This window comes from Chlorocebus sabaeus, chromosome 9 (genome assembly GCF_047675955.1).
Source record: "Chlorocebus sabaeus isolate Y175 chromosome 9, mChlSab1.0.hap1, whole genome shotgun sequence".
In the NCBI taxonomy this organism is placed as follows: domain Eukaryota; kingdom Metazoa; phylum Chordata; class Mammalia; order Primates; family Cercopithecidae; genus Chlorocebus; species Chlorocebus sabaeus.
In genome coordinates, this window is record NC_132912.1 from 19,342,167 (window position 1) to 19,365,419 (window position 23,253).

Sequence of the window (23,253 nt, forward strand, 5' to 3'; positions counted from 1 at the left end):
AATATTTCTAATACATTAGTTTTCAGTCTTAAGGCTGAGTCAAGAACAAAGCTCCTAAACTTTGCATTGGTGATTGAAAACATTTTAAAATTGCTATTTAATTCGTTACTTTATTTTAAAAAATTTTCACATTGTAATTATGTAGATTTATGGGATACAATTTGATGTTTCAATGAATATGTATGTTGTATAATGATCCAATAAGGATAGTTAGCATATACATTACCTCATGCATTTATCATTTCTTTGTAATCAGAAAATTCAAAATCCTTTCTTCTAGATACTTTGTAATATACAATACTTTACTTTTAACTATAGTCACGCACTGCTGTGCAAAGAACACTACAACTTATTCTTCCTATATAATTGTGATTTCATACCTGTTAACCAATCTTCCTCCATTTTCCCCTCCCCACTTCTTCCTCACTGTTTGGTAACCACTATTCTACTGTACTTCTCTATTAACTATTTTTTTTTTTTTTAAGATTCCACATATGAGGGAGATCATGTGGTGTTTGCTTTCTGTGTCTGGCTTATTTCACTTAACATTATATCCTACAGGGTCATCCATGTTGTTGCAACTGGCAGAATTTCATTCATTTCTATGGCTGAATAGTATTTCATTGTGTGTGTATCCATATATATATATATATATATATATAATTACACATAATTATAAATATGTAATTATATATAATATATAATAGAACATAAAATATACATGTAATTATAAATATGTAATATATAAATATATATATACATGGTCTTCACTTATTTGTTTTTAGACACATAGGTTAATTCCATATCTGATTATTACAAATAGTGCTACAGTAAACATGAGAGTGTAGATATTTCTCAAACACAATGATTTCATTTCCTATGGATATATACCCAGTAGTGGGATTGCTGGGTTATGTGATCAAATGATTGTTTTTTATATTTTTTATTTTTAAATGAACTTCTGTAAAGTTTTGCTTAATGGTTGTAGTAGTTTACAATTCCATCAACAATGTGTAAGGGTTCCCCTTTTCTCCACTTCCTTGCCAACTCCTTTTATATTTTGCCTTCTTGATAATAGCCATTCTAATGGGTAAACTGGTATCTCATTGTGGTTTTGATTTGCATTTCCCTGATGGTTAGTGATGTTGAACATTATTTTTTTTTATTCCTTTTGGTCATTTCTATATTTTCTCTTGTGGCACGTCTATTAGTGTATTTTGTTCACCGCCTGCCCCCCCCCCCCTTTTTTTTTAGATGTAGTCCTGCTCTGTTGCCCAAGTTGGAGTTCAGTGGTGCAATCTGGGCTCACTGCAACCTCCACCTCCCTGGTTCAAGCAATTCTCCTGGGTCAGCCTCCTGAGTAGCTGGGATTACAGGCACACGCCACCACATTTGGCTAAATTTTTGTATTTTTAGTAGAGAAGGGATTTCACCCTATTGGTCAGGCTGGTCTCAAACTCCTGGCCTCAGGGAATCTCCCTGCCTCAGCCTCCCAATTTGGCCCATTTTTAAATAAGTTACTTATGTTTTTGCTGTTAAGTTTCTTAAATAATCTGGGCATTAACTCCTTAGCAGATGTATAGTTTGCAAATATTGTATCCCATTCTGTAAGTAAGTTGTCTCTTCACTCATATTAAGTTTCCTTTGCTATGCAAAAGCTTTTTAGTTTGATGAAACCCCATGTATCTATTTTTGCTTCTGTTGCCTGTGCTTTTGACATCTCATTCAAAAAATTCTTGTCCAACCCAGTCATGGAGAATTTCCCGTATGTTATCTTCCAGTAGTTTTTCATAGTTTTGAATTTTACATTTAGGTCTTTAATTGAGTTTGAGTTGATTTTTGTATAAATTAAAAGATAGAGGTCTAATTTCATTCTCCCACATGTGGATATCCAGTCTTCCCAGTACCATTTAATGAAGAGACCGTCTGTACCCCTATGTGTGCTCGACTCCTTTTTTTGAAAATCAGTTGAATTTAGGTATGAGAATTTATTCCTGAGCTGTATATTCTGTTCCATTGGTCTATGTGTTTGCTTTATGCCAGTACCATGCTGTTTTGCTTACTATGGCTTTGTAGTGTATTTTGAAGTCAGGTAGAGTGGTGCCTCCAGCTTTGTTATTTTTACACAGGATTGCTTTGGTTATTTCGGGTCTTTTCTTGTTTCATACAAATTTTAGGATTTTTTTTTTCTATTTCTGTGAAGAATTTCATTGGTATTTTGATGGAGATTGCATTGAATCTCTAGGACATTTTGTTAGTATGGTCATTTCAACAGTATCAGTTCTTCCAATCCATTAGTATATAGTGTCTTTCCATTTTTTGTTTATCGTAATTTTTTTTCCATCAGTGTTTTATAGTTTTCATTGTAGAGATCTTTCATCACCTTGATTAAATTTATCTGCAGATTTCTTGGTAGCTATTGTAAATGGAATTCCTTTCTTGATGAGTTTTTCAGGTAGTTCACTATTAGCATACAGAAACACCACTGAATTTTCTGTGTTGATTTTGTATCCTACAACTTTACTGAGTTTATTATTTCTAGTAGTTTTTGGTAAAGTCTTTAGGGTTCTCACTCTATATATCTATAAGTGTATATAGAAAGAACCCTAAAGAGAGAAAGAGAGATCATATATATCTATATGATCATATATATATCATATGTGTAACATATGTATGATATGTATGTAATATATGATCATACTTTCTACAAACAGAGACAATCTGACTTCCTTCTTTCCAGTTTGGATCCCTCTTATTTATTTCTTTTGTCTAATTGCTCTGACTAGGACCTCCAGTACTATGCTAAATAGAAGTGGTGGAAATTGACATCCTTGTCTTCTTCCATATCATAGAGGAAAAGCATTTTACTTTTCCCCATAAATATGATGTTAGCTGTGGTTCTGTCACATATGGCCTTTATTGTGTTGAGGTACCCTCCTTCTATATCTACTTTGTTGACAGTTTTTATCATAAAGGAATGTTGACTTTTGTCGAGTGCTCTTTTTGCATCTATTGAAATGATCACATTGTTTTTGTTTTTCTTTCTATTATGGTGGTGTATCATATTTACTGATTTGTGCATATTAAACCATCCTTCCATCCCTGGGATGAATCCCACTTGATCATAGTGAATAATCTTTTTAGTGGGCTGTTGAAGTCAGTTTACTATTATCTTGTCGAGAATTTTTGTGTCTATGTTCTTCAGGAATATTGGCCTATCATTTTCATTTTGTGTGTGTCTTTGGTTTTAGAATCAGGGTATTGTGAGCCTTATAAAATGAGCATGGTAGTATTCCTTCCTCATTACTTTAGTGGAAAAATTTATGGAGAATTGGTATTCAACTCTTTGGTAGAATTCAGCAGTGAAGCCATCAGGTCCTGGGTGGTGGTGGTGGTGGTTGTTTTGATGGAAGATGTTTTATTACTGATTAAATTTCCAAACTCATTATTGATGTGTTCAGATGTTCTATTTCTTCACAATTTAATCTTGGTAGTTGTATGTGTGCAGAAATTTATTCATTTTATTCTACATTATCAAATTTGTTGGCATATAGTTAAGAGTAATATCTTTCAATCCGTTGTATTTCTGTAGTGTATCAGTTGTAATGTCTCCTTTTTCATCTTTTATTTATTTGAATTTTCTCTCTTTTTGTCTTAGTTTAGCTAAAGGTTTTGTCAGTTTTACCTTTACACTTTGTTTTTTTTTTTGTCTTTTGAAATATTTTTTAGTGTCTGTTTCATTTATATCTGCTGTGAACTTTATGATTTCCTTCCTTCTACGAAGTTTGGGTTCAGTTTGTTCTTGATGTTCTAGTTACTTGAAGTGTATAATTTTGCTGTGTAATTTGAAAATCTTTGTTCTTTTTTGATGTACGCTTTTACTACTACACTTTTCTATTAGAACTGCTTTTGCCATGTTCCATAGGTTTGGGTATGATGGATTTTCATTCTTACATGTCTCAGTGACTTTTGAAATTTTCCTATTAATGTCTTAATTAGACCCATTGGTTTCTTGGGTGCATGCTATTTCATTCCCACGTTTTAATAAAATTTCCAAGGGCTTTTCTGTTGTTGATTTCTGACTTTATATCATTGTAGTCAGAAAAGATACTTCATATGATATCTGTCTTCTTAAATTTGTTAAGACTTACTATGTGCCCTAATATATGATTGGTCTTGGAGAACGTTTGGTGTACAGTTGAGAATAATGTGTATTCTGCAGCTGTTGGATGATGTACTAGTCCGTTTTCAAACTGCTGATAAAGACATACCTGAGACTGGGTAATTTACAGAGAAAAAGGTTTAGTGAACTCATAGTTCCATGTAACTGGGGAGGTCTCACAATCATGGTGGAAGGTGAAAGACACGTCTTACATAGTGGCAAACAAAATAGAAATGAGAACCGAGTAAAAAGGGTTCCCCCTTATAAAACCATCAGATCTTATAAGACGTATTCACTACCACAAGAATAGTATGGGGGAAGCTGCCCCCATGATTCAGTTATCTCCCACTGGTTCCCTCCCACAACATGTATGAATTATGGGAGCTGCAATCAAGATGAGATTTGGGTGGGGATATAGAGCCAAACCATAACAGATGAGATCTTCTTTATCTGCTGGGTCCATTTGGCCAGTGGTATAGTTTGAGTCTGTCATTTCTTGGTTGATTTTCTCTTCTGATAATCTGTCCATTTTTAAAGTGGAGTGTTGAAGTTTCCTACTAATATTGTATTGCAGTCTATCTCTACCTTTAAATCTAATATTTGCTTTATATATCTGGGTGCTCTCATATTGGGTACCTATATAGTTGCACCTAAGATATGTTACGTCCTCTTGTTGAATTGGCCCCTTTATCATTATACAGTGACACTCTTTGTTTTTTTAAAATAGTTTTTTACTTAAAGCCTTTTAAAATCTGCCATGACTGTGGCTACTCCTGCTTGCTTTTCATTTGTTTGCGTAAAATATATTTTACCATCTCTTCACTTTCCATCTATTTGTCTTTAATAGTGAGGTAAGTATCATGTAGGCAGCATATAGGGGGGTTTTGCTATCTGAATCCATTTATCCAATTTATATATTTTAATTAGAGTTTAATCTACTTATATTCAGGTTTATTTTTGATAAATTAGGACTTCCTTCTACCATTTCATTAATTGTTTTATAGATTACTTGTTCAGGTCTTCCTTTCTTATCGTTTACCTCTGTAGTTTGGTGATTTTCTGTGGTGCTAAGCTTTGTTTCTTTTTCCGTTTTTGTTTGTGTATCTGCTGTAATTTGTTTCTTTCTCATTAGTGAAACTAACGTACAAAGTCCTATGTTTATAACACACTATTTTAAACTGATAACAACTTAACTTTTGTCACATAAAAATACTCTTGACTTCTCCCCTCCACACACACAATTTATATTTTTGTTACCTTACATTACATCTTTATGAATGGTAGACTCCATCGAACATAGAATCTATGTCACATCTAAATCAATTCTTTAATGGCAACATTAAAGCAGCCCAGAGAATGTGAAAAATTGGTGTGGCTGTATTTAGCTTTTAAAAACTGTATTTCATAACATTTTCATTAAAAAGTCTTTATAAAAGTTTGCTAATGCCTAATCTTTACAACCAGCCACTGTAGACTTCACAAGATAAATATATTATTTCAGTAGTAATTGAGGCAGAATTTTTGTGCTGTTCTTGCCCTTAGAGATTGTATGTTATCCTCAGATGTAATTCTTTGATTTTTTTTTCTTTTCATGTTGTTACACATAGTTATCAACAATCAATGTGAGAATAACCTTTGAACATTTTCAAGCATTAAGATTTGTTTATCCAGCTGCACAATTAGACAACCAACACTCTTGGGTCTTTACCTCTTGCCCTGGGGACAGAATACACCTGATTATTAACTTAAAGGTATGAATGGAATTGTATCAATTTTTCTTGGTCACCTAGTTTTAGAAATATGTAATAACAATAAGCTTGGGTCTGCTTCTTCAGAAGGCTAGGAGGTGGAGTGATGGTTCTCTGAAGAGGCTGAAAATAAAGTATGTGTTTTCACAAGGCTTAACAGAATATGTTAAGACACAGGCCATTAACACAAAAGTGAAAGAAATGCAAAAAAAGTATGAAAGTAGGGACTTGAGAAGGGAAGTTTTATTTTTAACTCTAAGATTCATATGAATTATATGAAAGTAAATGTCCTATCCTTAAAATTAGCCAAAGGAAGCACTTTAATCATCAGTATGATACGACTTTTCATACTCCTATCTAAAGATATCCTAAACTAAGATCCAATTTTCTAAGAAAAGACCTTTTACTCATGCTTTAAGGCATGTAAAGTGATATTCCTACCACATCACATCATGCTGTTTACATGTATGATTTAAACTGCATTTATTCTTCAACTCACTGGTTCCTTAGGCTTCTTATCTTTCCTTGCATGCTTAGATAATTTTATGTAAAATTCATTTTTGGAAGTTTAGTTGCTGGGCACAGTGGCTGTCACCTGTAATCCCAGTACTTTGGGAATTCAAGGCAGGTGGATTGCTTGAGTCTGGGAGTTTGAGACCAGCATGGGAAAGACGACAAACCTCATTTGTACAAAAATAAAAATATTAGCTGGATATGGTGGCACATGCCTGTGGTCTCAGCTACTCCAGAGGCTGAGGTGGGAAGATGACTTGAATCCAGGAGGCAGAGGTGTAAGTGAGCCAAGACCATGCCTTGCAGTCCAGCCTGGGCAACAGAGCCAGACCCTGCTTCAAAAAACAAACAAACAAACAAAAAGTCTGGTAAGATTTGATTTCTATGTGGTTCAGAACTAGGAGAGCTCCAGGGCTAATGACTTTTTAAAAATGGTCATTGCTACTTGCATTTTCTGTGAAGCCAGCATACATGCAACATGCAACTTAAAAACCAAGCTATTTAATATGTTGCTTAGATTTCAGGTTGCCTTTGAGGTTTGATTGTTGCAGAGATCAACTCCCAGACCAAATATAGATCAATTCTGCATTTGGTCTCTTTATCATATGAAACATCCCAGCCTTGGGTATAAATTAAGAGCAAATACAGACGTCCTTGTCAGGTGGTTGCTTCTCTGCACCTCCCATAGGTGGCGGTGAACTAAGACCATCAAGAGAGAAGTCAGAATAGTATCTTAGATGACGTTAAAGTATGTTTCAGTAACTCATAAACTCTGTCAGTGAGCTTGCAGCATTGCTGGAGCATACTTCTTAGAATCCAAGGGATGAAAAGCAGGTACAAATAAATTACGTATTGAGTGACTTTCAGACTGCAGTAGTATTAATGTTGTTTCAATGTTGAAATGTTGTCATTGAAGAAGTCCTAGATTCCACATGAGCTTATACACTGAGAGTTCACAATGAGATGCAGCATTATTTTGAACTATAATCTAGGTAATGTGAAGAACTAGAGAAAGCAGAATAGGTTCTTAGGAAGTAGAAATAGAGAGCTCATCTAAATTACAAATGAATTTTTTGTGTAGGCTTTAACTGGTTTTACAGGAGGCTACAAGGTACAAACTATGAATCCTCAATAGACTAGGGAAAACATAGCAAAAATTTTCTTGTAAGCAATAAAATAAATAAATGTATGCATACTGTATTCTCTCCACATTGCGTGGTTGAATAGATAGAAATTTGATTTAAGAGGAACTGATGGTTCACTCTTATCTCAGTTATTAGGTCAAGTAATTTATATTTCTAGGACTTTTATTTGCATGTGTGTGAAAAATTATAAAATATCTGAGTTATCAGGCAAAGGACTTTATGTCCCTGGGAATCCACTTGTCCTCTTTAACACAGAACTTAGATTAGATTATTAGCTCTTAAATTTTCCTAATTATCAGAAAATCCTAAAGTCTTACACAAAAATGCAGATTCCCTAGAAGCACCAATATTGAAAGCTCCAGAGGAGAATCCTAAGAATCTGTATTTTTAGCAAAAGCTGGTAGTGGTTCTGATGGTAGGAAAGACAAATTGGGGAAACATTAGATTAAATGATGTGTAAAGTAAGTGCCATGTGATTGGATGTCACAATTTATTTTTAAAATTTCTTGAGATGAATTGTAAATGTGACAATTCATTCTAGCTTATCTCCTAAATAGCATCAAGGACCCTATATTCTCTCTTTAAATTTCATTACAAAGATGCTAACTTAAATGCAGTCAGTGGAAGGTAGCTGAATCACAAAAAATGATGGTGTGTCTTACAGTTAATAAGAGCTTTTGTTAATGGTGAAGATTTTATCTGTGCTTTTAGTTCTGTAGAAAGGAGAGGGTGTCAATGCACTATCCCTTTCTAGTTGGTAGAAAACTGACTGTATTAGTTTGCTGTTACTATCTCTATAGAATATTCCACACCTCCTTCCCTCTGTTTTATCTGCTTAGCAAACAGTTCTATCCTTGATTTTGTTCAAGTAGATTTCCTTTCCTGATAACCATATTTTGATTACCAGCTAGCATAAATATTCAGACACATGTAGAGTTACATTTGCATTTTGTATTAAATAACTGGCATTTTGTTTTATGGTTACTTTCTGGGGATACTGTCCACTGAAGACCAGATGCAAGCTGAATATAGGGGGAGACACTGTAAGAGGCTGGCATGAGGCGCTAGTGCTTATTTTCTTCTACTGTAAAATGCCTGGGCATGAAGGGGAAAAGGCCTGGATGTAATTTGATCTGGAATTTCTGACCTAATGCTTTAAACGGATTTCTGATTTGAGGCACCGCTTGAGACAAACTCATCCTCTTAAATAGGAGCCTGGGGCAGTGGCTGGACACCAGAGTATATGAACAAAAAGTAGAAATCAGGCTTATCTTGTGACAGATGAAGCTGAGGTGACTGCTTGAATATTTACCCCAGGCATAATTGAGATAAAGGACCATCCTGCTGAGCTGCCAGATAATGCAATGAGAATGGTTTCCATAACTAATTCCCAGTTTTCAGGGAAAGTAGTATACTAATGTTTCAGAATTGAATACTTAATTTTTATTTTTGTATGTACAAAAATATACTTGATGAGTTTGGGAAAAGCATTAATGGACAATTTCATCAGTTTGATATATAGAGATGCTCTCTATCACTTAGCTTAATATGAATATGTGGCTCTATACAACAGTGTGTTTTTTTTTCTTAGTTGTGTGACTTACTGCCATCAAAAATCCCATTATACAAACGTGTATAATGAGAAAGGCTGCAACATAGTTTAGTGAAATTATGATGAAAGGTGTTTAGCAAAACTTTGACCAAATATATAATCAAAAATAGTTAATTTGCATAGCTAGTCTACAAAGTACCTAGGATCTCATGAACTGAAGATCCAGAAAGTTCTTGCAAATGGAATTTTTTTAATAGAAAAGCCAAAGGGCTTTCATATGAAAGAGCAGTTGGTTGTTCTACTGCCACATCTTCACAAACTGAAAAAGAAATACAAAAACAAAAAGCCTTAAGAAATTTATAACCCTCAACATGTTGAAAAATTAAATTACTTCATTAGAAATATTATCTTAACATTTATCACATTAAGAATTCACATAAGTAATGAAATATCTCTTAAATATTCAAGGATAACTTGGGTTGCAAGGTCTAAACCACCAAAAAGATTTTACTCTAGATTTCTAGAATTAAAATTATCTATTTTTTTTCAAGTAGTTAAGGAGTGATGTTTAGTTTCTATGTTAAAGGATTTGCAACATTTATGAATATTCCTGTGTTCTTATGATTCTTTGGTCTTGTAAGGTCTGTTATATATATTAGCCTTATTGTGAGGAGAAATGTATGTTAAATTATAGTCTTTGATGAGCTAAATTCCCCCACCCCCGAACTACATTATAATGTACACATTATGTCACAGTTAATGTTCAACATATCCTCAAATACCATTTTGGGAATCAGTGGCTTAGGTGACACCAAAGGATTTCCATGTGTAAGTATTAAAAAACATAGCATTAACATTGTATTTTTATTTTCAAGGATGTCAAATTTGAAGAGCAATTACAAAGTGGACAAGAACTTGACAATAAAAAACTTTAAAGTTACATTTCAAATGAAATACTATAATTTTAAAGAAGAAAATATTAACAGCATTGGTTTTTGTTAAAATAAAAACTTTACCCACATTAAATTTAACATAATTTAATTGAGGAAGGAAAGATTCATGAATTGGGCAGCTTCAGAACCAGGAGCGGTTCAGAGAGCTCCACCCTGTAACATGGGCAGGCAGTACTTGTAGACAGAAAAAAGAAGTGACGTACACAAACAGCTTGATTGCTTAGAGCTCAGCATTTGCCTTATTTGAGCATGGTGTGATAAGGCGTTTGCTTTATGTGGACGTGGTCTAATCATTTGTGCTGAAGTTTGGCTGCTGTGATTGACACTCAGCTATGAGAGTATACTCTTAGTAAATTGCAGGTTGTTTACATACTAAGTTAGGTTGCTGTTTGTTATGTAGGGATTCAAAGTACTAAGGTACTAAGTATGGAGGAAACTTTAAGCCAAATTTAATTTAATCTGATAGTTTCAAAAGCAGTTATTATTTTCACTAAAATGAGATTTTAAAATCTAAATTGAAAAAAGTGTTTATTTTGGAAAAACATTTATTATACAGAACTTGCTCCTCTTGTAAGAGTCCAAGGTCAGTTACATAATGAATATTAAGGTGCCAGGAAAAAAAAAATAAAGTGTGACACATGTAGAAAATGTTATATTATTATTATAATGCTAACCACTTGGTAGATGTTACAATTTTATAGTAAGAATAGTTATTTAAATATAAATAACTGTCTAAATTGGTTTTGTATTATTTGTATAGCTTTCTCTGTCATTTAACACCTATTAGTTACTATGTGATCAGTAAAAAAAGCTAAGAAGCCTAGTAAAAGAGAAAGTGAAAGTAAAAATTTGAATCATTTGGACCTTTTAAACCAGTCAAGAATTAGACTCTTTGACTGTTTGGACATCATTTAACCAATGGTCTTTCTATGGGCCTATGGATGAGTTACTTAAATTTTGTGGGTCTCATTTATTCAAATGTAAAATAAGAATTTTAGATTCTAAATGTTCTCTATGGACCCATTTAGTATTAAAATTATAGATTTAAAAAAATATGTTGTAAGACTGGCCACAACTAATAACTATTATACAGATATGTAACATATATGATATACATGTATATCAGATATGTAACATATACATGTATATCAGGTATGTAACATACATGTATATCTTATGTGTGTATATATGTTTTAATTTATATTATATATTTTATATGAATTATTATGTATTATTAAATGTAATTCTATATAATATAAATTAAAACATATACACGTGTGTATATATGACTGTGCGCACATGCACATATATGCACATACACGTATGTATGTGTGTATATATATTTTAATTCATCTAACAAATGACATTGATATTACTCCAGATAGAAAGTGATGCTTGATAAATAACTGAAGATTGAAGGAAAGGACTTGGAAATGCAGGCATAAGTTGGGGAATGGTAAAAGGAGGATGGTCATGACAAAACTGTATAAATGTAGGTAGAAGTCGAATTGGAATTCAGGAACTAGGCTGTGTAAGGAAGAGAAAGACACGGTTTCAAAGCAAAAGGATGCAGGATTTGTCGGCAGTTTAGATAGGAGCGTGAAATATTAACGTAATCAGTGTCTTTGGCACATATTTGTTTTTTCGATACTTTTATGTTATGTAAAACAGGTGGGATATGGCATGGCACCAAGTGTAACACCAACAGTTTTAGTTGAAAGGAGAAGTTTCATTTTTCCTTAAAATACATTGAGAGCTTATAATGTGCTAGTTACTGTGCTGGATGCTGTTTGCAGCCCTTGTGTCCTTCAGTGTCTCTCCTGGAGGTTGTCCTTAAAGTCTCATAGGGAAGACAAACACTAAACGCACAAATACTTATGTGATTATAAACTATGAGAAGTTTGTAAAAATAAAAAGAAAATAACCTCACCTTGAGTGGTCAAGGAAGGCTTCTCTGAGGAAGTAACATCTAACCTGGAACTTCAGATAGAATTTCTAATTCACGGTAACTAATGGGTGGGTACATGGGACATTGAGCCAGAACAAAAGACAAATGTGGGTTAGTTAAGGTTTAAGTAGGGTTTAAATCTATCATTTTTTTTTATTTCTGCTTTAAGTCTGCGTCAGTGTTAAGCTGCTACATAGAAACATAAAAATAGCGGTAAAAATGGGATTTGGTGTCTCCTTTTACAAAGAGAATGAAAGGCTTATGATTTTTGTAAAAATACTCATATATTAAAAATAATAAATTAGAGTTCAACTCTTTTCTTTAAAAATACCTTTAATGGTATGGAAGATACAAAATTTAGTCATTTGATGGAAAAAAATAACATTTAATAATTTTAAAGCTATGCTTCCTAAATAAGAATTTAATTTTGGCATGTGTGAGCCTATTGATTGGACAGTATTACATTGTATTCTGTTAAAATCTTATTATACCTTATTAGGTCATTTTTAAATAATAATAACATAATTTACTGAAAATTTTAATCAATAGCTCTGAACCGTCTTCACCTTTTTCTTGAGTATCAACTGGACCTTTTTAAATTAAATCCTTTGTAACCTTTAGTCAAATAGGTTCCATATAATTTTTAGGATTGGAAAAACTGAAACTGATTTGTCCTCATTCACATAATATATGAGATGCGAAGTGGGTTACAGGGTATATGGGTTCTCTGAGGGTATTTTAAAATAGCATATGAGTGTGCAGAGTTTCAAGTAGCAAACTGATTTCAATATGATCAACATTTATTCTTTTTAAATTTTACTTAGATAGGTTTCAGGAAGGCATTGTTATGTATGGGAGGCAAAAACAAAAATGTGACCCAATTTTGGCCTTTTTTTTTTTTTTTTTTTGGTACGTCTAAAAACACACAGAGGAAAATAGAACTGAAATGAACTTTGTGGTTTGTGAATCCTTTAAAAACCGCAAAAAGCAAATTAATCTCATATGACTTGAATACTTAGAGATGATATGTGTGATGATATGTGTAATGTAAGACATTTGTTTACATTTCAAATAAAGATCAGCTCCCCACATCCTCCCTCTCTCTCCCTCTCAATGTGTGGATTCTCTTTCACTCAGTAAGATTAGCAGAAAGAATTCTATGTAAGTAAAAAAACATGTCTGAGGTTTTGAATGACCCAATTTCTTAAACCTTTTTTGATTTCTGTTTTAATATTGTTATTATTTACTCTCTGCCCTCAACACAGCAGATGCCTTGATGGGAAAAGATTTTGTGGGCAAGCGATAGGTGGGTGGTCGAATCTGGAAGGTGCTAACAAATGAGACTCCTTCCTTCAGAAGAGTATAAAATGAGACATTTTATTAGGGGAAGGGAGGCTGAGTTGATTTAACCATTCCAATGTGCAGATATATTAGAAGACAATTAAGGGATCATAATTCTTCCAAAAATGAAATATTTCAACCATGCAGCACCATCCAACTGTGCTGTTTGGAGATAATTCTCCATGGATTTCTTCTGTTTGGCACAGTTCAGCCTTTGAGCAAAGGGCATAGTTAAATGGTCTTTACCTTGAGACATTTACTTACATTCCAGAGTAAAAATAAGCTCTCTTTGCCACCTCTCTTTCTCTGGAGGGGAGAATGGGCAGACTTGCCAGCAGCCTATTCCAGCTAGAGTCTTCTCATTTTGGATTCCTCTCTTATGGGTGTGACTGTCTCACATGCAGGTAAACATCCAGGCCTCCTCATGTTGCCCTGTGGAAATGGAAGGTACTTCTCTGGCTGTTGCTTTTTCCTATCTTTCCTGTAATATATATATATATAAAATAGTGGCAGATTAACTCACTAGCTTCCACGTAGGGTAAAATCTCAGGCCCTTCATTCTTTCTGCCTTAAACTGCACAAGGACTGGCAAACCCAATGGGAACCAGGCATGGGACATTAATTGAAAAAAGTAGGTGATATGGTTTGGCTCTGTGTCCCGACCTAAATCTCATGTTGATTTTTAATCTCCAGTGTTGGGAGTGGACTGGTGGGAGGTGATTGGATCATGGGGGCGGGATTTCCCCTTACTGTTCTCATGATAATGAGGGAATTCTCATGAGATCTGGTTATTTAAAAGTATGTCACACTTTCCTCCTTTCCCCTTCATTCTCTTCCTCCTACTCCAGTCATGTAGGAAATTCTGGCTTCCCTTTGCCTTCTGCCATGATTGTAAGTTTCCTGAGGCCTCCCAAGGCATACTTCCTGTACAGCCTGTGGAACTGTGAATTGATGAAACCTCTTTTCTTTATAGATTACCCAGTCTCAGTTCTTTACAGCAACGTGAAAATGAACTAATACAGTAGGTGAGGTTTAAAATAATGAATGGCAACTGACAACCTTGGTGTGGGTGCATAATAGGGTAGACTAGTGTCTGTAGCAGCCGAGGAGCAATGTCTTCTTGTGAGATACCCTACTTTTAAAATATTGGCAACCAGTCTGACTCAAGAACACTGATGGAGTTAAGCTAAACTGTTATGGACTGAGTTCAGCCCAAGGGCCACCATTTAGTCTTCTCTGTTGTAAATGGTGAGATAGTCAGGATGGGGATGAATTTATTTCTTCCTGGTAACTATGGAATCACTTGGCACAATGCCTAAGTAGGCACTCATTTTTCTTTTTTGAATCAAAAATTCTCAGCAAGCTATAAGCCAGACGTTAGCTAAGAAGAAATACAATGTAATGCCAAAAGATCAACATAAATTTTGTCATGATTTTGTTTCCCAAAATAAGAACACAGATTTGGTAGACATCATATTTTTCGGTCAGTAATCCTCTTATAGTTTTTGACTACTTATCTATCCTAGCATTTTATTTTGTCTCTACTGTTACCACAATGTTATTATTATTATCCATTCCTGTGCCCAGTTTCTCACACAGTTTTAATATGGCACTTATGGCTCTTGTTTTATGATAAATGGTTTTCATATGTCTACTACAGTAATTGAAAAACTCCAATTATTCTGCAGTCTTGTGTGTGTGATAGAGTCAGCCACAGAGTTAGAGTCATAAAATTTGTCAGGCCAAATGTGAGTTTTATTTCATAGAGATTGGTTTCAGGGTTATGTAAACAATTGCAAAGATGATTTAAAAACCAATATAAATTGTGTCCAGCAAATATTTCCCTCAGTATTGACCTAAAAAGTTTGCAGTTCTAAGAGGACTTTCTAAAAGTTCCCAAGAATTGTAGGTTATGTGGTTAAATATTAGATAGTTGTCTGGATGTGTTTATAAGAGTTTACTTAACACCTTAGTCAGGTGTTAAAATGGGCTAAAAGAGAGCTTCATGTAATGCCTTTCATTCTGTTTGTGCATTTTTAATTATCGGAAAATCCAGTGAAAAATAAGTGGGTGTCCTTAAGAAGTATAAGAAAGAGTGTAAATATTTTTCTTCTAGGAAATTATAAGTGGATAGCCAGAGAAGATTGTTCATAGCCAAATTGAAGAATAGATTGAGATTCTTGAGATTACTATATTTAATTTATTGTTATAAAATGCCACACATTAAATTAGCAATTGAGAAAAAAGTGAAAGTAATAGACATATTGATGACTTATGGCAATAGATATAGAATAAATGCTTTGTATTTGTTTATTGAGATATGATTTAAAGGTCAATTTTATCCTGTTTAGGTGAACAGTTCTATGAATTTCAACAAATGTACAGTTGTCTTTTGGGATTCAGAGGATCAGCTCCAGGACTGCCCCCATATAACTAAATCAGCACATACTCAAGTCCTGCACTGGGACAAAGTGTTGGCCCTCTGTATACACATCTTTCACAGCCACAAATATTTTTTATTGTGTGTGGTTTAAAAGAAGCCACATGTAAGTGGACCAAGGCAGTTCAAACTCATGTTGTTTAAGAGTCAACTGTATACAGTTGTGTAAGCAACCGCCACAACCAAAATAGAGTATATCTCCTCCATTCCCCCAAATCTTCCATTTCCTGATATTGTCAATCTCCTCCTTTTACACCCACAGCTTGTGTCAACACAAATCTGATTTCTTTCCTAATTGATAGGGTTTGGCTCTGTGTCCCTATCCAAATCTCACCTTGAATTGTAATAATCACCATGGGTCAAGGGTGGGACCAGGTGGAGATATGATGGTGGTTTCCTCCATACTATTCTCACAAGATCTGATGGTTTTATAAGGGTTTTCACCCTTTGCTCGGGTCTCATTCTCTCTCCTGTCACCATGTGAAGAAGGACATGTTATCTTCCCCTTCTGTCACAATTGTAAGTTTCTTGAGGCCTCCCCAACCCTACAGAACTGTGAGTCAGTCAAACCTCTTTTCTTTGCAAATTACCCAGTCTTAGACAGTTCTTTATAGCAGCATGAGAGTAGTCTAATACACCAGTAATTCTAACTTTTCTAAAACGGCATAAAAGCAGTTGATAAATGATACAGGCTTTTGAGTCTGGCTTCTTTCACTTACTATAATGCTTTTGAGGTTCACAGCTGTTGTTGCATATATCACTGTTCCTTTTTGTTGCTGAGTGGTATTCTATTGTATGAATGTACTGCAATTTGCTTGTCTGCTTACCAGTTGGGAGATATTTGGGTTGATTTGAGCTTTTGGAGATTATTAATAAAGCCTTATAAACCTTATTAATGGGTTCTTGTTTAGACATGTCTTCATTTATCTTGAATAAATAAATACCTACATGTGCATTGCCATGTCATATGAAAGTGTATGTTTAATTTTGTAAGAACCTGCCAAATTAGTTGTATGATTATGGCTGTGCCATTTAGGATTCTCATGGAATGCACTGGAGTCTCAGTTGCTCCACAGAGAATATGTGCTTTTTATAAATTTTAAACTGGAATTTCTGCCTCAAATATAATGTATCTTTATATAAAACATATTTGAGACAGAAATTCTTGTTTAAAATTTATAAATTTATAATGTATCTGAAAATACATTATAGTTATAAAACATACCAAAAAACTGATATGTTATATTGGAATTGTGTAATATTTTACAAATGCATGATGGCTAAAGGGACAGTAAACAGTAGGTTGAATTAATTCCATTTCTCTTATGAGTTAATGGAGCCTAAAACATGTGTTTGTGTGTGAGGACAATCGTTTCCATATCATTTAAAATTTTTGGTCAGTCATTCAGAGTTTCCTAAATATATAGAAGGATGAGTTCAGGAAAGTTGCTATAGCCTTGTTAATGTTTAAACCTCAAAGTTCCTACGTGGTTGACAAGGCCAGTCTGTCTTTACTTGGACCAGGTGGCAGCCCATGCAAAGAGCGACTTGGATGAGCTGGTTCACTTCATAACATTTCCAAGACGATGATAGTTCCAATACAAGTAGAATTGACCTGTACAGATAAGGCAGGTCATTTTAACTAAACTGGATTTTCAGTTGTCCTTTGAGGCACTCCATAAGGTACTGATGGGATTTAGGAGTAAAATTTGGCTTCCCTAATTTCCAGAATAGCAATACTATCTTACATACAATGTATAATGCTTGTGTTTTGATAATCTTCTATTCGTTCTGGGGGAAAAAACATCATAAATGAAAGTGACATTTTCATAATAGAGGCATTAGGGTTTATACTTCTTGTGGTCATTTTCTTAGGATTAGTATTTTAGAATAATTTACCAAGCTTTTTTGCAAGACTAAATTAAATATAGGGTTAAAGTAGGGTTAAACTTTAACAGTCATAACTTTGTTCCTGAGGTGTGATTATTATCAAAAAGTCTTTTAAAAATGCTTTTCTTAAATATTCAAAAGAAATTGAGACTATCATAAAATGGACAGGTTTAGTATCTCAAATTGTAACTATTGTTCATTAATTCTCAAGAATGCTAACATTTAGGGGTTAGCAAATTGAAGATATTTTGGTAAAAATTATGATTAAGTTGTGTATTAGAGCAAAACCAAACTGTCTTCTGTCTTGGATTGCTTCTTTGTCTTCCCATTGGCTTTGAATGCAGACAGGAACAATATTAAAATACTTCTCATGCAACATCAAGTAAATTCCAAAAGAAAAATGCCTTGTGCAAATCACATTCTCTAGCATGTTACGGACCTCTCTGCGTTACAGAATTTTGTCTGAAATTTTCATAGATAGCCAGTTATTTAATTTGTGACTATATAAAAACAATAAAAACGTCTTGGAACAATTGACTCCAACACCAGAATGGAGCTATAAATGTGTATATATCCCTACAGTTGGTTTACAGCTACTTATATTTACAACAACCTCACTCTCTGTGAAGTGGGATGTTAATACCAATTTTCTATTCCTTCTTATTAATAAGGTAATGATAATCATGAGGAGTAAGACCAAGTCAATAGTATTTATTTTTATTTACCCTGGTTTCTTCTTTATCTTGCTGTTTCTTCTAAGCCATTTGTTAGCATATTCTGTGTTGTATTGCAGTGGGATTTGCATGTATCGGTACAGGGCATTTATTAGTGATTAATTTGTATTTGTGCCTTTTCACCAATTGTTCAGCCAACTCTATTTTTAAAAATAAAACAGAAAACGTTTTTCTGTAGTATGTTCTTTCAAATTCTGTCTGCTAGTTTAGGTTTATGGAAATTAATTGTATGATTTTGTACTAAATATTCTTTACACATTTTTGTTTTCTCTTCCTATAATGCCTTTCATTCATGATGATGGTGGGAAAAAGGATGCATTTTTATGTTTGGAGAGACTCATTGTAAAACAGCAGGACACTTCCTGTGTAACACCATTAAATGTTGTTCAGACAATGTCAGGTGGACTATCTTTGCCCACTAGTTCTATGCAGAAACATTTCCCAAATTAATTAATTTCCTAAGTGACAAATCAGGGAGAAAATCCTGGTAGACCTCAAGAAAGTGTAGAAAGTTGGGGAAGTGTTACGAGGTTTGAGGTCAGCAATTTGACCTTTTAAAACTTTCTTTCTCAAGGAGAATGTCAACAAATAATGTATGTGGTAACTTTGAATGAAGGATAGAGCTTGACAAGTAAAACTTCAACTCCCACATATAACATTTGTGAGGAAAATGAAATGAAAACATATGTTCGTATAATAATGGGAAAACATAATGTATTTTTCTAAGTTTGAGTTTGCTAGAAGTTCTTTATTATTAAATTATGCTGGAATTCCTAGTAAGCATGCAATGCATTTGCATAAGTATTAAAATAATTCATCATGATTAATTCTATTACAGTAAATCTCAACCCTAATCACAATCTACCATATACTACAGTGGTTTGTCTATGTGTGATATTTCATATTTTACTAAGTTTTGGTGGAACTGCAGCTTCTGTAGCAGCACAAATGTCATCTGACTTCACTGTGATTAATGTGGTCCTGAAGGAGATCTAATCACGATTAGCCAATTTCATAAAGTGTTACAGAATCAGTGTCATGTGAGAAACATTTTAAAGCCCTTAAAAATGTATATCCTAGCAAGTAACTCTGGTAGAAAATTGAGTTTCTAGGAGGATGAAGAGGTTTAACCTGGGAAATAGATGACCCAGGGGGATCAGGGGACAATTATTTGCCTTCAGATACTTAAAGGACCAGAAGAAAACTATACAAATCTAGAACTAATGGCTGAAAGTTGTAGGGCAGTGGATATCAATCTAATATGCTGAAATTTCAAAAATGGAAACTCATCAGAGGGGCAATGAGCTCCATGAGTCTAACAGGCTCAATGAAGTATGGAGGTTTCTGTTACTAGAAGTATTCAAGGCAAGATGACCACTTATGGAGACTACTTCAAAGTAATTTTTTAATGGCACGGAAGGTTATATTTGGGTAAATTCTAAATTCCTCTTCGTCCATTCCATAAATTTCCCTTACCACATAAACACATTTCTTCTTTTTTGTTTTTTAGATTTATTTATTTATTTATTTATTTATTTATTTATTTATTTAAGATATTGGTGGAGGCTTCAGTGGGAGATGGCTTCACTGGAGATATTGCGATTGATGATCTGTCATTCCTGGACTGCACCCTCTACCCTGGTAAGAGAGAACATTTCAATTTGGGGTTATTTCTAAATCTGTTTACTTGGAAAACTTCCAAGGAAATCAGTATTTCATTTCTACAAAATTTCCAACATGACCTTGCTTTTATTCTTTTTCTCAAATCTATTAACTCTGGAAAAGATATTTTTAGATCCTTGCTAGTAATTAGTTTTAAAGTGTCAAACATAGTGAAGATGTTTGAATCATGTATATCTATGTCGTATCATATGCAAAATACTAGAAAGTCATGTCTGAATTACTGAATGTGCAAAAACTGGAAAAATTCCCTTTGAAACTGGCACAAGACAGGGATGCCCTCTCTCACCACTCCTATTCAACATAGTGTTGGAAGTTCTGGCTAGGGCAATCAGGCAAGAGAAAGAAATCAAGGGGATTCAGTTAGGAAAAGAAGAAGTCAAATTGTCCCTGTTTGCAGACGACATGATTATATATTTAGACAACCCCATTGTCTCAGCCCAAAACCTCCTTAAGCTGATCAGCAACTTCAGCAAAGTCTCAGGATACAAAATTAATGTGCAAAAATCACAAGCATTCTTATACACCAGTGACAGTCAAACAGAGAGCCAAATCAGGAATGAACTTCCATTCACAATTGCTTCAAAGAGAATAAAATACCTAGGAATCCAACTTACAAGGGATGTAAAGGACCTCTTCAAGGAGAACTACAAACCACTGCTCAGTGAAATCAAAGAGGACACAAACAAATGGAAGAACATACCATGCTCATGGATAGGAAGAATCAATATCGTGAAAATGGCCATACTGCCCAAGGTAATTTATAGATTCAGTGCCATCCCCATCAAGCTACCAATGAGCTTCTTCACAGAATTGGAAAAAACTGCTTTAAAGTTCATATGGAACCAAAAAAGAGCCCGCATCTCCAAGACAATCCTAAGTCAAAAGAACAAAGCTGGAGGCATCACGCTACCTGACTTCAAACTATACTACAAGGCTACAGTAACCAAAACAGCATGGTACTGGTACCAAAACAGAGATATAGACCAATGGAACAGAACAGAGTCCTCAGAAATAATACCACACATCTACAGCCATCTGATCTTTGACAAACCTGAGAGAAACAAGAAATGGGGAAAGGATTCCCTATTTAATAAATGGTGCTGGGAAAACTGGCTAGCCATAAGTAGAAAGCTGAAACTGGATCCTTTCCTTACTCCTTATACGAAAATTAATTCAAGATGGATTAGAGACTTAAATGTTAGACCTAATACCATAAAAATCCTAGAGGAAAACCTAGGTAGTACCATTCAGGACATAGGCATGGGCAAAGACTTCATGTCTAAAACACCAAAAGCAACGGCAACAAAAGCCAAAATTGACAAATGGGATCTCATCAAACTAAAGAGCTTCTGCACAGCAAAAGAAACTACCATCAGAGTGAACAGGCAACCTACAGAATGGGAGAAAATTTTTGCAATCTACTCATCTGACAAAGGGCTAATATCCAGAACCTACAAAGAACTCAAACAAATTTACAAGAAAAAAACAAACAACCCCATCAAAAAGTGGGCAAAGGATATGAACAGACATTTCTCAAAAGAAGACATTCATACAGCCAACAGACACATGAAAAAATGCTCATCATCACTGGCCATCAGAGAAATGCAAATCAAAACCACAATGAGATACCATCTCACACCAGTTAGAATGGCGATCATTAAAAAGTCAGGAAACAACAGGTGCTGGAGAGGATGTGGAGAAATAGGAACACTTTTACACTGTTGGTGGGATTGTAAACTAGTTCAACCATTATGGAAAACAGTATGGCGATTCCTCAAGGATCTAGAACTAGATGTACCATATGACCCAGCCATCCCATTACTGGGTATATACCCAAAGGATTATAAATTATGCTGCTATAAGGACACATGCACACGTATGTTTATTGCAGCACTATTCACAATAGCAAAGACTTGGAATCAACCCAAATGTCCATCAGTGACAGATTGGATTAAGAAAATGTGGCACATATACACCATGGAATACTATGCAGCCATAAAAAAGGATGAGTTTGTGTCCTTTGTAGGGACATGGATGCAGCTAGAAACCATCATTCTTAGCAAACTATCACAAGAACAGAAAACCAAACACCGCATGTTCTCACTCGTAGGTGGGAACTGAACAATGAGATCACTTGGACTCGGGAAGGGGAACATCACACACCGGGGCCTATCATGGGGAGGGGGGAGGGGGAAGGGATTGCATTGGGAGTTATACCTGATGTAAATGACGAGTTGATGGGTGCAGCACACCAACATGGCACAAGTATACATATGTAGCAAACCTGCACGTTGTGCACATGTACCCTACAACTTGAAGTTTAATAATAATAAATAAATTAAAAATAAATAAATAAATAAATAAATAAATAAAATGTAATTCCATTATATTTAAGGAGTTATAATAACCAAACCATTTGCCTTATATTTACATCGTATTGGATACTTTATTAACCTCTCGGTTTGCTCTCTGGAAACACTTTAAATATTTCTAAGGATTGTTGTCAACCATCTCCTCATCTCTTCACTATATTATAGATGTATGTCTATTAAAATGACATAAATGACATATTTTCCAAATTTATGTATCCATTTTCAAACTTTCCCCTGAACTCCAGACTCATCTACTAACTACCTACTCAGCAGCTTAACCTGGATGTCTAGTAGGCATCTTAAAGATAATAATAGAAAATAACCTAAAATAAACACAACCCAGGCCTCGAATAGTGTTATGAGGAGAAACCCATTCTGGGAAGTACATAGTGATCTAAGAAGACTGGATATTAAACGAATGGAGTTTGGCACTCAGACTGAGAACTCTTAAAGTGCACGATAAGAGGGAACATGATATCCTCCCTGAGTGATCAGAGGCTGGAACCCAACAACATTCTCAATTGCTGAAAACTTAACATCCATCCCTGCTCTGTCATCTTAGCCTCATTGGTCAGCGGAGCACCAGCTCCATCCCAGGCAGAGTCAGTCAGGGGATGGGGCCAATTCCAATATTTTCAGCTGTAGCATGTGACACAGCTCTGATCCTACCCACCACTCAGCGTCCTAACAGGATCTATTGGTGTCACCACTCTGTGTCATAGTTTTTCACAGAACTCTGGAGACAGCCAAATCCCTCTCTCGAAGGCCAGTA

The 23,253-nt window shown here is 34.6% G+C and overlaps 1 protein-coding gene across 1 annotated transcript in view; it reads left to right on the forward strand.

Annotated features, from left to right (window-relative positions):
- Positions 1-23,253, forward strand: part of MALRD1 (MAM and LDL receptor class A domain containing 1) — a 687,535-nt gene that overhangs the window by 187,275 nt on the left and 477,007 nt on the right. The window contains exon 19 of the mRNA XM_008002435.3: positions 19,980-20,067. Within this exon, the coding sequence (XP_008000626.3) occupies positions 19,980-20,067 (88 nt within the window). The remainder of the gene's footprint in view (positions 1-19,979; positions 20,068-23,253) is intronic.